Below are 13,940 nucleotides of genomic sequence, written 5' to 3' on the forward strand. Positions count from 1 at the left end.
GGTAAAAATGAGCCCGATTCTGTTCCTTTTGCTTCTGTTTCTGCGGACCGCGGAGCTCCGTCACGTCCACACAGACCGTGAGTTTCACCCCGGGTCCGCGCTGGCGGTGCAGCGGGCGGAGGATGCTGCTGCGGATACAAAAGAGTTTCTCTCCCCGGAAAGGACTTCTCTGGACCGGGTTGAAAGCGCAAAAGTTTCCGACCCGAATCGAGTCGCCCGAGGAGCCAAAGATAGGAATGCGGGTAAAAGAGACCCGCACTCCCCGAGCAGTTTCGGACATCCTCGGCGGTACGACGACCCGAGCGGTTACTTCACCACACCGCGGACCGGTCGGGACGCCTCCGCCCCGCCGGGTAACTCCTCGTCAGGCCACGGGTCCGGGCTCCTCAACCCGCTGTTCCCGGTCACCGACGGCTCCTACTGGGCCTACGCAGTCATGCTGCTCGCGCTCGTGCTGTTCGCGGCGGGCATCGTGGGGAACCTCGCGCTCATGTGCATCGTGTGGCATAACTTCTACCTTAAGAGCGCGTGGAACTGCATCCTGGCGGGGCTCGCGTTCTGGGATTTCCTCGTGCTGTTCTTCTGCCTTCCTGTGGTCGTCTTCCACGAGCTCACCTTGAAGAGGTTGCTAGGAGACCTGTCCTGTCGGCTCGTGCCCTATCTGGAGGTGAGGAGGGGAACTTGAGTGTAGCTCCGCAGGTGATGGAGCGCTAGAAGATGTAACATTTTACTCAATTAAAGTTCATTTTCTAATATTCTACTAAAACGAAAAAGTTTTTATAAAATTTAATATCGTTTATACTATGAAAATATCACAGAAATTGGGATGTTACTGACCCTCACTGTACGTTAAAATCCAATGAAATTATATGAATGAATAAAAATAAAATGGAAGAAATCCATATAAAATAAAGAAAAATAACACAAATCATGAATAATGGAAAATGATAATGAAAAACAAAAGTTATTTTGTTTAAAAAAAAAAAGGCTAAAATGTGAAAAAAGTCATTCAAAATATCCATCACAGTTTGCTGAAATCCAAGCTGATGTCCTAAATGTCTTGATTCGTCAGACCAACCATCAAATACCCAAATATATTTAGTTTTCAATTTTATTAAAGAGAGAAAAGCATCAAATCATCACATTGGAGAAGCTGCAACCAGAGAATGCTTGGTGTTTGCGATTGATGAGTCTTAATTGATTAATCAATTCAAGACAAAAATCACTTACTGTAATTGTTCGATCGGCTATTTCTTCGTTTTTAGGTTTACTTACTATGTAAAAGGAACCAAACAACGAGTTAAACTAATCACTACTTCTACAACTACTTTAAATGTTTTATATCTGTATCAAAACTCAGTGAGGGAAAGAGATGTCAACCAAGTCAAACACTTAAACAAACAACTTAATGTGATGATAATTAATTAGCCCCCCTGTACTGCCTTCACACTGTCAGTGCTGTTTTTACACGCTGATGTTAGACTCATTGTAGATGTTTTACAGTTTCATAGAGAGGCGTCCAGGCTTGAGATGAATGGCCTGTTTGTGTCTTGTTGCGTCTCAGTTTCAGACTCAGCAGTCTTTGCTTTCAACAAACGGGCTGTTATGGTCTGTTTGGCTTCTTCAGTTGTCTGTAATGAACCATCAGGGGAGGCCGACGGGGCCCCACATGAAGGGACTCTTCTTCTCCAGCCAGAGACGAGGTTATCAGGAACCGGCTTGTTTATGTGCAGGTTCAGAGTGTAGCGATCCAAAACTAAGTCTCAGTAATGAAACAGGAAACAACGTTATTGCTGCCTCTAGAGAAAACAGGAGGAAATCATGGTAAAACAGCAATGCCAGAGCCGCCGATTAACACATTATTCATGTAAAATGTCAGGACAGGAAGCAGCAGCAGGCTTGGAAACAACATGGGGACAAGGGTTGAGAGTGATGATTATTTTCTTTTTCTTTTTTTTTTTATCAATTAGTCAGTTATTTTTCTAGTTAATTATTTCGTCCATAAAATGTCCAAAGAGTGGTTTAACAAATGACCATCTCGACTTCCCAGTGTCCAAGTTGATGTTTTAAAATGTCATAATTTTTTCTTAATTACAGACTAATCAATTAAGTAATCATTTGTTTTGAGACCTTAATGTTGCCAATAAAATGGGTTCATATACTTTTAAATAATTTCCTTGCATTTATAGGAAAATAGAGACATTGTCTGAGTCTGAGGTTAGTTAGCTTAATGAAATTTATAAGCACCTGTTTTTTTTTTCCAGATTAATTGATTATTAATTAATCCTCATATTTGAGTTCTGAAGAGATTTTTTTTTTACATTTGCATTTAATCTATCACCAAAATACTCACCAGTTATTTTTCTGTCAATCAAGTAATTAATTAACGTCTAATCGTCAAAGTTCAGCCAGTCAGGAGCATCATTTAGAGGGCGAGTGACTCTCACAGAGTAATAATGTGGAGCTCTCTAGTCTTTCTGGTTACTCACTGTTGGATTTTCATTGGCTTCATCGGTCTCCTGTTTCCACACAGACTCTGCCGGACTGTGGAGTCCTGGCTTTTGTCTCTAAACCAGCTCCGTGCGCCTGCAGAGCTTTAAATCACTGGAGTGGAGTTTTACTAATTTGTAATAACCGCTTGTGCGAAGCAGTCTTTAACAAGGGCAAGCTGCTGGCCTCCTCTATTCTTTGTTGCTTCACCTATTTTTATGCTAATCAATGCCTGCATTTCTTGCTAATTAATTAATGTTTTTTTAAAGTGCTCTTTAGCAGTTTGTTCTCTGAACGTTGCTTTGAGCAGCACTGAAAGCAGGTCAGGCTGCCAGCTGCCCCTGTGCTCTGTTAGTTAAACTATTTTCATGCTAATTAGAGCTCTGTGTTAATTATCTTCAGTTGTGTCTTAACCGTTTGAGGTCATTAAGCACCCACAGAGGGAGGACAAGTCTCAGTAATGATAATCTGTGTTTTTGGCCCAAACAGCAGATTTAAATGTGCACGAGGCACCAATAACTGTCCTCAGTCTGTAGGCTAAGAGCTGCTGTAACATAATGGCTCTCTATTTCCTCTGTGGCTCCGTTTATTTCCCTGTTTGTGTATTCCAAAGCTGTTTTTACATCCAAGGCTTTTTACTCAGTAAGAACTGCAGTGATACTATAGTTTTGATTAATTCACCTACAGCTTGTTGGCATAACAAGGCAGAGGAAAGGCTTTAAATCTGTTCTTTAAGCAACACAACCTCTGCTCATTTTAGACCTTCTGCATGAAGTCTTGTTTTGTCCCCTCCGTTGTGCTAACAGGTCACGTCTGACTGGAATCAGCAGCATGAATGAATCCAGTGCGAAGAACAACCTGCATGTTAAACCTGGAAGTAGCTCTGCAATGCTACAAACAGTCATAGTCTAGTAGTCTACTCTGGGTATCATTCATGCAAATGCAGCCTTTATAAAAGTTTTTTCAGTTTTAGCTAATGGCTTTAGATGATGTTCGGTGATTCACAGTCATTCACGACTTGGATGGTCATGAAACTCTCCAGGTTCAGTGATCAGTAAAACAGAAAAAAACTCAAAGGCACAAGTCCTCAGATGTAAAAATGTAAGAAGAGAAGTTCCAAGATGTTTTTTAGTAAGAAACATTCATCCAAAGAGCTTTAAATTCTGTCATGTGTGCCCACTAACACTAATGCTGAGCTGAAGCTAGAAGTTGAATGAATGAATTCACTCTTGGATTCTGGGACAGTTTTGGATTAATTCAGTAAACATGGCGCCATGATTTGTCCACAACTGCAACAAAGACACATTATGAATTCAATACAGCTTTGACTTGCTCCTCTGATTGGCTTCTTCTCCATTGTGTTAGTTAATGTTAACTGAGGCTCATGGGTATTGCAGTATTTAGAGTCGTCCACCACATCAAACTGATGGAAAAGCATCATTGTTTGTTGAGTCCTACGTTTATATGCTGAAGAACAATGAGGAGATAATTAAAAGAAACTTTGAAATTGCTATTAAAGCAATACTTAAAGAACAGTAGGGAATACAGTTATTCCCTCTTTCTTCAGCACCAGATGATACAGTCAGAGAATGAGGAAGGAAGTGGATGAGCGGGCTAACTAGCCACTATTGTGTACTAGCGTTCTTATTTTTGTTATTCTTGTTTATTTTCAGCAAGGGTGGTCGTTTAACAAATCCCATGATCCCATGCTGCTTGGTGACATTACCGAACTGTCTTTTGTTGCTGGCAGACATTTAAAGAATTAGATAAAAAGCACATTTGAGTGCTATGCTGGAGGGGGATCACCGCCGGCTAAACCTTAAAGTTGTTCTAGTTAATTAGTTAATTTTCTTGAAAGTTGTGTGATTAACATTCATTTCATGCCTCTCTGTCAGGTGACCTCTCTGGGAGTGGCCACATTCAGCCTCTGTGCTCTGAGTATTGATCGTTTCCATGCAGCCACCGGCCCTGGGTCCCTTCAGACGCCGAAGGTGGAGCCCTGCCAGTCCATCTTGTCCAAGCTGTCCGTCATCTGGGTGGGCTCCATGGTGCTGGCCGCCCCGGAGCTGCTGCTGTGGCAGCTCCTCCAGGAAACCGTCAGCCTGCCGACGCTCCCCACCGACCTGCAGCAGAGCCAGCCGGGAGGCTCACTGATGGCTGCCTTCAGGGCCCGGACAGACAAATTTAAGGTGGATATCTGTGTCCGTGAGCCGTCTGCGGAGCTCCCTGACAGCATCTACTCTCTGGTGCTGACCTACCACGAGGCCCGCATGTGGTGGTTCTTTGGGTGCTACATCTGTTTGCCTCTGCTCTTCACTCTGGCCTGCGACTTGGTGACGAGGCAAGTGTTAGCCCAGCGCCTGCCGCAGAAACCCGCCGGTGAAAAGGTGACCAGCAGATGCTCCTCCTCCTCTTCGTCTTCCTCCCCGACAAAGAAAAAGCAGCATGTTAGAGAGCAGAGGCTGCGCTCCACCGTGATGGCGCTCACCATCTTGTACATCGCGTGCAACCTGCCTGAGAGCATTTGTAACATCACGCTGGCGTACGTCTCCGAGCACGTGTCCGCCGCGCTCCCAGCTCTGGCTCTGCCAGCTCTGGGTCTGATTGGACAGTTTTTGCTGTTCATGCGTTGCTCGGCGACGCCGGTGTTGCTGCTGTTCCTTTGCCACTCGCTGGGTCAGGCCTTCATGGACTGCTGCTGCTGCTGCTGTGAAGAGTGCCTCCCCGACGGCAACTCCTCTTCATCCTCATCTGCTTCGACCACCGCCACCTCCAACCTCTCCTCTCCCACATCGCCCTCTCCCTCGTCCCTGTCTCCTTCCAGCAAAGAGGAGATGAAGAGCATGTTGGTGACAGAACCAGCAGTCTGCTACGACAGAGCAAAGGACTCCTCACCAGCTCTCGGGACGCCCTGCTGAGGTCCAGAACTGCATTTAACCACGTGTACCTTTAAAGGACCATTTAGGTTTATCACAACTTGGGTCTTATTTTCATAGTTTTGTTAATCATTTCTATCGGTTACCATAATATTGAACTCACCATATTCATAGTGGAGCTCCGGAGGCACAGTGATTTCACTGAGAGCAGTCAGATGATCAGACATGTTGGAAACAAACAGCAGTTTAGCCAGATTTTGGCCAAAAGTATGTGGACCCCCCCGTTTCCTGGTTTGGTCTTGGTCTCTTAGTTCCTATAAAGGGAAATCTTTATGCTACATTTTAGACAACGGTGTGCTTCCGAATGTGTCGCAACAGGTTGTGTTTGACCATTTCCTGTATCAACACGACGATGCCCCTGTGCACAAAGTCAGGTCCACAACGTGTCCTGACCTCAACTCCGTCCAAGACCTTTGGGATGAACTGGAACACTGACTGTGAGCCGGACTTGATTGCCCAGCGCCAGTGTTGGACCTCACTGATGCTCCTGGCGGCGCATCCCTGCAGCCAGGCCCCAAAATGTGGTGGAAAGACTGAAACCAGAGGAGTGGAGATTGTTCTAGAAGCAGATTAATGCTCATGCTTTTGGTATCACATGTTCAACTATCACATACAGTACATGGGGGTGTACAGATGTCCACATACTATTAGCTTTTTCAGATCTTTATCCAACCTACAGGTTTGTTTCCAACCTGTTTAGTCATCTGACTTTCATGTTTCTTCACCTGTCAAACAGAAAATCACTGTTAGTATTACAGATAGAGATGATATACAAAACTACCAAAATGAAGCCCAACTTGTAATAAATTGGAATAATCCTTTAATCTCAGTCTGTATGAACTGATGTTGTGGAGCCACTGTAGGAGCGGAACTCTGTCTGACTAGAGTTAGATGATTATAAACAACATAGAATATGTTTTATTTTGAAAAAGGAGGTTTAGTGTTGTCTACCTGAGATGGATTTAATCCAATTGTTGTAGGACGCATCATTTTACATTTTTTAGATACATTTGACATTTTATAGTTATTAATAAGTTTCTAATGCTCATCAGGACATTAGCACAATCTGCTCTAAGTACTGTATTAGAGAGAAACACTGGATCGACTGAAGATGGTTGAACTGGAACTGCAGACATCCTGAGACTGCTGTCAGCAGACTGACAAACTGCTGTGAACTTTGTGAGCTGTTTTTTCTTTAATGATTTTGCTGTTGCTGCTCATTCGCCTCACTGACACTGTGTCTACACAGCGTGTGTTGTATAAGTTGTATGTAGACACACTGTCACACAGCTGAAACACATCCTGTGTAGACAGCAGGTTCAAAACAGGATGAGATATTAGAGATCAATCAAATTTTGAACAATTCAGTGTGAAGTGTGTGAACTTTTTTTTTTCTTGTTTAGTTACTTTTTGTTTAGTAAAGTTTAGATTTTCTTCAAGAAAAACTGTTTTGCATCACCTGTGAGTAACTCCCTCGTGTTTTTTAATGTCTGTTATACACTTTATTAACTGATAGAAACAGTAGAGCTGTTCATGAATGCTCTCTGTGTTTACAGGACATTTTATCTGAAGCTTTTATTGGAATAGAACACTCACACTCAAAGTGCTCTTTTTGCTCATTTTAAATATGAATTTACATGTTTTTATGAGATGGCTTTGATGTTTTTATTATAAAAGCTAGTGGATTTTTTTGAGCAGCAGAATCATTTTTCCTCTTGACAGTAATTCCCATGTGCAGCCCAAACCAACAATGAGCTCCACTGTTGTCCCAAAACTGTTAAAAACATATCAATGAGCCACAGTGTCGCACTGACATGTTCCGTCATTCACACACGCACACTCATTGTAGTTCATTTTGGCTCAATCTCACACACACACCGTCCTGCTGCTGGAAATCAATCAAATGTGGATTAATCCGCCGCTGAAAATAGTCCCCAACAAATGCACTATTCACCATTTCTTTCTGTTAGAGCAACAGTTGCAAAAAACTACACAAACTACATACATTTAACAATGAAACTACATTTGTGCGACATTCTTAGTGGTTTATGTGGAAATCCAGGGGCTTGAGGCCCCGCAGATGGAGCAGTGACCCCGAAAGTATTGAGATATGCAGTAACACTGTTGGTTTTGGTCTGCACATGGGATTTGTCGGCAGTGAGAAAAATATTAAATAACTTTAGTCGTATCCTGTGAGTTTGCTCCACTTAGCAAATTGCAGTGTCTGTAGGGCTCCCATAAAAAACAAGAAGAAAGCGTGTCACTATTTAAATCTGCAGACATCCAGGTCCAGTTAAACAAATATTAAGCTGCAATGAGTGTAAAGAAAGTCAAAGAGAAAAGTCACAGAAGAAGGCAGAAAGAGAAAAAGCAGAAGGAAAGCAGGAAGATGAGGAAAAATAATAGAGAAACAACAAAAGGAGGGAAGGAGAGATCAAACGAGGAAGGAGAAACAGACCAAGAGATGGAGACAGAGGAGCTTTCTGATAGTGAGTTTGTTCCTAAACCATCTGGACTCTGGAGAATCCTCACGTGGATTCATCTTATTTGGGAGCAGAGTGACGGCTCATGTTATAATCTGATCTCCGGTGGAAGGAATGCTACGCAGCAGCGCTCCCACCTCCCACTGAAGGAGAAAGCTCCTCATGCCTGACTGTGACGCTCCTTTTTGTCATTATTCAATTATTGAAGGTCACAGCTTCACAATAACAGTCGGCCTTTGAGTTTCTGCAGACATAATAAACAGTCGCTCTGTGGCCGGTTGCTGGGAGAGCAGACAAGAATTCCTCGCTTATCCAAGTATTTTCAGCCGTTTCTCAGCTTTTTTTTTGTTCATTTTTTTATTATTAATTGTCTTTCATTTCTTCTAGTAAAAAACGTTTTTGTGAATACATTGACGTATGTAGCCTGAAATTTGTCTTGTTCATTTAGAAATTAAAAGCCTAGAACACAGAGATACACAGATAACACACAGGATAATAATAGTTTGTGTGTTTAAGATACAAAAGGAAGTAGAAATTATCGTTTTAACTGCTGCTAAAAGTCTCCTTTTCACATCTTCTACATGTAAATCCTGCTGTATCGTGACTGTTTGCTATTCTGATAGCGCTTGGCCAGCAGTTTCTCCATGCTTTCAGGCTACAAATAATTGTAAATTAAGAAAACTCAGAACAAAGGAAGCGGCTGCGTGCTCCAGCAGAACACCTGTGCTTTGTGGAGGAATTTTAGCATTTGAGAAAATTCAGCAATGAATGAACCAGTAGAAATAAATGAGGGATTCAGTGAGTCAGTTCCACAACAACCACAAACTTTTAACCTTTTTGTCAGCTGCCAACAGGTGACGTTTTCAGACAGACAACAAAAATAGATTTTACTTTGTTCCCATTTTAAAAATTGTGAGTTAGGAACAAGAACTGAATATGAAGTGGGAATAAAAGGATTTAACAAAACATTAACCGACATCTACATCACAACTTCATCCTGGGCACAGATTCATCATTTAGATGGACCCTTTTCATGAGCACAATAAAGACATCACCATCAGGAGGCACCTTGGCACGGCTGGCTGCTGTAATCAGTCCAATTAAGATCACATGGTCTGGTTCCAGTTGCAGGCCCACAGTTGGCCTGAGCACTGCTGACAGGAGCCGATTCTCAGCCCAAATCTGCCCGAGTCAACTCCCCTCAACCTGAGCCAAAGCCGGCAGCTGCGGTTGGACCAGAGCCGGCTCATGTTCGGCCCTCTGGGACCAGAAAGCGGTCAAGTGTCTGAGTTGGCAGGAAATCTGGCACAGGTATTCGTTCTTAATTAGTCTAGGAGCAGGGTGGTTCATTTTTAGTTTTTTGTGCAGTTTTATGAGCATTTTTTGTTCTTAGATTAATCCAAAAGTGACCTAACTTAACACATCAGTCCAACATATCTTTATAAAAGCAACTCATATCGCTGTACTCGATGCACAGAGATGAAACTGATACCCGTCATGTCACCTGGAAAGAGGGACAACAAAGAAAAACAGTATTTCAGTACAAAATGTTCCTTTAAAAGACTTCAAAGAACGAGAGTTTCTCTTGTGTGGAGATTTGAGCTTGATTGTGACTGTACATTGAATGTTATGCTTTTAACTTAATAAACTGTTGAAGTTAAGTCTCGGTTTCTGGTTTCCACAACTAAAGTAAGTAAGCAGGTAACTCTGAGTAAGTCAAGCCAGAAGCACCAGATATATGGATGGGGGGGTGGAAGTCAATATCACAAACTCAGAAACACATGTTGATTTCAGTGGGTTAATTATTTCGAGTGAATTAAGACGAAGTTCACTGCACATACACACATCTGTTTGGATGGTGTACAGGCCTAATGCGTTCATCTTCCTGGGAGCACCTCGAGGGCCCCCACAGATGTAGCAGGCCCTGGGTTAAACTTTCTGTTGTTAGTTAGTTTGAGTCCCGGTTCCTTTGAGCTGAAATATTTGTCCTCCCACGTCGTTGTGCCTGGGCAAAGAGAAGGAGGAGGGGAAGCTTCAATAAGGCCTGCTTTGTTCAGGCGTCCCCCTCTCTGGCTCAGAGAGAGACACTCGAACAAAGCTGCATATCAATCGCCATCCACCAAGGGAGTTGCTAAGCTACACAACACCCACCACCTCCCACCAGCTGCCCCAGTCACTGAAGAGAGAGAGAAGAAAGAGGGCAGAGATGCAGGGGAATAAAAGCTGCTGCGCTCCACCCAGATAAGCCAAAACCCAAACTCCTCTCGTCTTGGTTGCCTTGACAACCAGCTGAGGCGCAGCAGCATGGTGGCCTCAAGTAAGCAATATGGCCTAAAACCAACAAGGTCCTGGGTTTGAGCCTGACTGGGGCCTGTGTGGACTCCCACAGGTGCTCCACCAGTTTCCTTCCACCACAACAACAGACACGTTTCAGTCTGGTAATGTGATTACTTTTATCAGTTTATAAGCAATGATGCAAAGGTTAACAGAAACACACCATAAAACCAACACAAAAGACAGAGACGGGAATGACTCCCTGTTTAAAATGTGAAATTATGTGTGAAAAAAATGTGTGAAATTAATGCTCTAAACTGAGAGCCAAAGTCCTGAAATCCTCTGATATCATTCGTGTTCCAGCTTCTGTGATGCAGTGCAGCTCCCGTGAAAATGTTGCCGTATCAGATATCAGCAAAAATCTGATACCGTGCATCCCTACATGATCCACCACAGCGCTCAACTTCTGTCACCTGGAACCTGGAAGATCTAGTTTCACTTAAAACCTCAATACTGACCTAAAAAAAATCCCATCAAATCAAATGACCCATAGCATTTACACTCCTTTCTGCTAATAATCCCTCAATGCATCTCATTGTATAGATGCATAAACTACAGTCATGTGATGTTGCACCTGTCAGCGATGAGGCTAAATGATGATGAAGTGTACTTCATCAGTGCTGCTCGCTGCTGAGTCTCTGTTACATCTGTGTCTTATCTGAACCAAAGTCTGTGTGAAATTGTCAAAAACTTGAAATTGAGTTCAATAAATACCAGCAAACTTTAAATAAGAGTTATGTGTCTCTATTCATGATGGTTCTAGATCTCTAAGCTTCATCTCTGATGGGTCCATCACACAGTAACCGATTACTACTTATAACATAGTGCTGTACAGAGAAGTATGACATACTCGTCACACACACCTTCAGCTTCTTAGATAATTAACCTGTCTAATCACCTGACTGCTCGTGTTTCTCCACCAGTCAGACTGATTGTTGTTGATCCTTACAGCTAAGAAAGACCCATTTAACCCAAATGCTTTAAAATGACAGCAGCAATTTCAAAGGACCATACCAAAATTTTTTAATGTTTTAACCTGCTTCCTGCATAAACCCTCCATCTACTGCATGTTGACTTTTTATGAGCTTTAAAAAACAGAATTGTTTTTAGCTGCGACGCCTTTTTCAAAATTTCAAAAGGTTTGTTTGTCTAAAGTTGTACAAGAATTTTCTGATCTTCTGATTTTCTGAACTCTTAATCCTTAAATCAAATTTAAATCACTAACTCTGGAGATACATGGTTTTCTATGGACACTGAAGATAGGCCTTATAATATTGTACATTTGAAAGTGTTCACATTTTGTGAAACATTTGGTTTTCATTTAATCTTTTATGTTTGAAAAACAACTTGCACAGACTTTTTGGAAACACTTCATAATGAAGTAAAAATACATAATTAATGCATCTTTGAGGCATATAAATTAATGTAACAAATGACTGAATTATAGTAATGATGATTAACTGATGATCCATTAAACCCTAAATAATAAATAATAATAATAATAAAATAAACTTGATCATTTGTTATCAGTGAGCATTACTTAAGCAGAAGACTTTTGTAACCATATTACTAATCTACCTCTTCTATGCAAAACACATGATGTGCAGTAAATGTGCTAAAAGATGCAAAATACAGGCGCTGTTCTCTAAACATCGGGTTAACAAAATAAAATACAGCTTTTGAGTGATGAAATGTGTAAAAGTCTTGTTGTACAACATGAATAAGTCATGTAACCTTTCAAAATAAAACTGCAGGCCTTCATGCATTTGCACATCATTGTGTTGGTGTGCAGGCTCTCCTCTGTGCGCTCTGACAGTTATATTTTTCATACTGGGGTCGCTCTGCCTGCAGCCTCAGCAGGATCAGGAAATCTGTTAGCAGCAACCATTACCAAGACAACAGCCCACTGCTAATCAGCAATGCTGACAGAGTCCTGTCCACCAGTGGAGCTCTCTGTTGACTTGATGCAGAGCCAGCACGAGGCATCAGTACACCGAGTGGTTGCTCAGGACCCCGCAGACACCCGGGGGCCTTCTGTTTGTTTGTGTGGGTTCGGGTTAGTTAGGGTTAGTGTTTAATTATTTATTAAAGGTTTACTTGTTGATTTTGCTATCATGTCCTTCAGTACCCACAAAATGTCTTACCATCTGTAGACTTTTGGGGATTTGGGGACAATTGGTTTTGGGTCCAGCAGCTAGTTCCAGTTTGGATCCAAGTTGGTGAAATATCCTGATTCTCTAAACTAATAAAATCGTATCTGAAGTTAAATGTTATGTCATGGATACATGTTCATTGATGAGCTTTAGCGTGGTTGGAGGTGGAACTTTGGACAGAGCCAGGCTAGCTGTTTCCACCTGCCTCTACTCTTCATGCTAAGCTAGGCTAACTATGTCCTGACTCCCATCCTACTCTCTAAAATAAAGAAAACATATTTATCATTATATAATATTCAGATTTTGTTCAACCTAAACCTCAAAACTTTGGTTGCAATTAGCTGACTGACGGTTGCACATTTACATTAACGTTTTTAACATGTCAGTGGGGATTAATTTGTATAATCCCCTAAAAAAATAGCTACAACAAAAGCAGATTAATGTAATATCACTAGATTAATGGAAGAATAGAAACCAAAAACACAACAGACAGAGATCAATGTCAAAAGAAAGTCCAGTTTACTTAATCTATGAATCCTAACCAGGAGATCAAGCAGCACTGACAACCAAATCCAACAACAGGCAGACAAGGGTCAAAAGCCAGGCAAACAGAAGGCTGGAAAGCTCAGCACAGAGGAACAGTGGATCCAGGCTGTTGAGTGGCTGATGAGGGAATACGGTGCAGGTGGGATAGTTGAGGAATCTCAGGTGAGGGTAATGAGGTGATTGCAGGGAAGAGCAATTAGATTTGATATGAAACATGGTGATATGACAAGAAAACAGACCAAACGAAAAGAGGACAAGGACAATTTGGCTGGAGTTGTGACAGATTAGTTCAGAATGATTCCACGTTCCCCTCACATTCACATGGATTCATGGAAATGCACAGTTTTTACAGCATGTGGATCAAATCATGAAATCATATTACTACAACATGTAAAAAGTTTGTGGAAAGTTTCCCAAGTATTGCACTTTAGTACAACTTTGAGGTAGCTGCTTGAATATTTCCGTTTTAATCTTGTACTCCATACACTTCAGAGACATTTTTTCTTATTTTTTCTTCAGTACATTTGTTTGACAGTTTAGTTACATGGCAGGTTAAAAATTCTACACATTAAACATGAAACCATAAATACAATTACTAATTTTGAATTTTAATGGATTACACTACCAAACAGTATATTAAGTAACTAAAATTAGCCACACCTCAACCAGTTACAATGTTAAAATTCTGCTTACACATCAATGCATCAATGATATTAATCCAACAGCTTAAACACATTTTGCTGAAAACACTTTTGTATTTTTACTCAAGTAAAATCCAGGACTTTTACTTGTAACAAGTGTTTTTACACTTCCAAGTGTAACGTTGGTCTCACAAAAGGCTGAGTCCGTCCCTGTTTGATTCTGGACTCCTGCAGAGACTTTCGGGCTGTAAGCTTCCCAGCAGGACCAGAGGTTCCGGATGCTTCCGTGTCCCCCGTCACCAGAACACTGAAGTGGTTTGTTCTGCAGCCGCGTCAATGTGAGACAGCGGGCACTGG

At 41.9% G+C, this 13,940-nt stretch overlaps 1 protein-coding gene across 1 annotated transcript; it reads left to right on the top strand.

Annotated features, from left to right (window-relative positions):
- Positions 1 to 7: 7 nt before the first annotated feature.
- On the top strand, positions 8 to 5,408 carry gpr37l1a (G protein-coupled receptor 37 like 1a). The gene is made up of 2 exons (XM_041960683.1): positions 8 to 667; positions 4,386 to 5,408. The coding sequence occupies exons 1-2, from the start codon at positions 8 to 10 to the stop codon at positions 5,406 to 5,408; spliced, it is 1,683 nt and encodes a 560-aa protein (XP_041816617.1).
- The last annotated feature ends 8,532 nt before the right edge of the window (positions 5,409 to 13,940 follow it).

The sequence above is a fragment of the Chelmon rostratus genome, chromosome 2, assembly GCF_017976325.1.
Source record: "Chelmon rostratus isolate fCheRos1 chromosome 2, fCheRos1.pri, whole genome shotgun sequence".
NCBI lineage: Eukaryota > Metazoa > Chordata > Actinopteri > Chaetodontiformes > Chaetodontidae > Chelmon > Chelmon rostratus.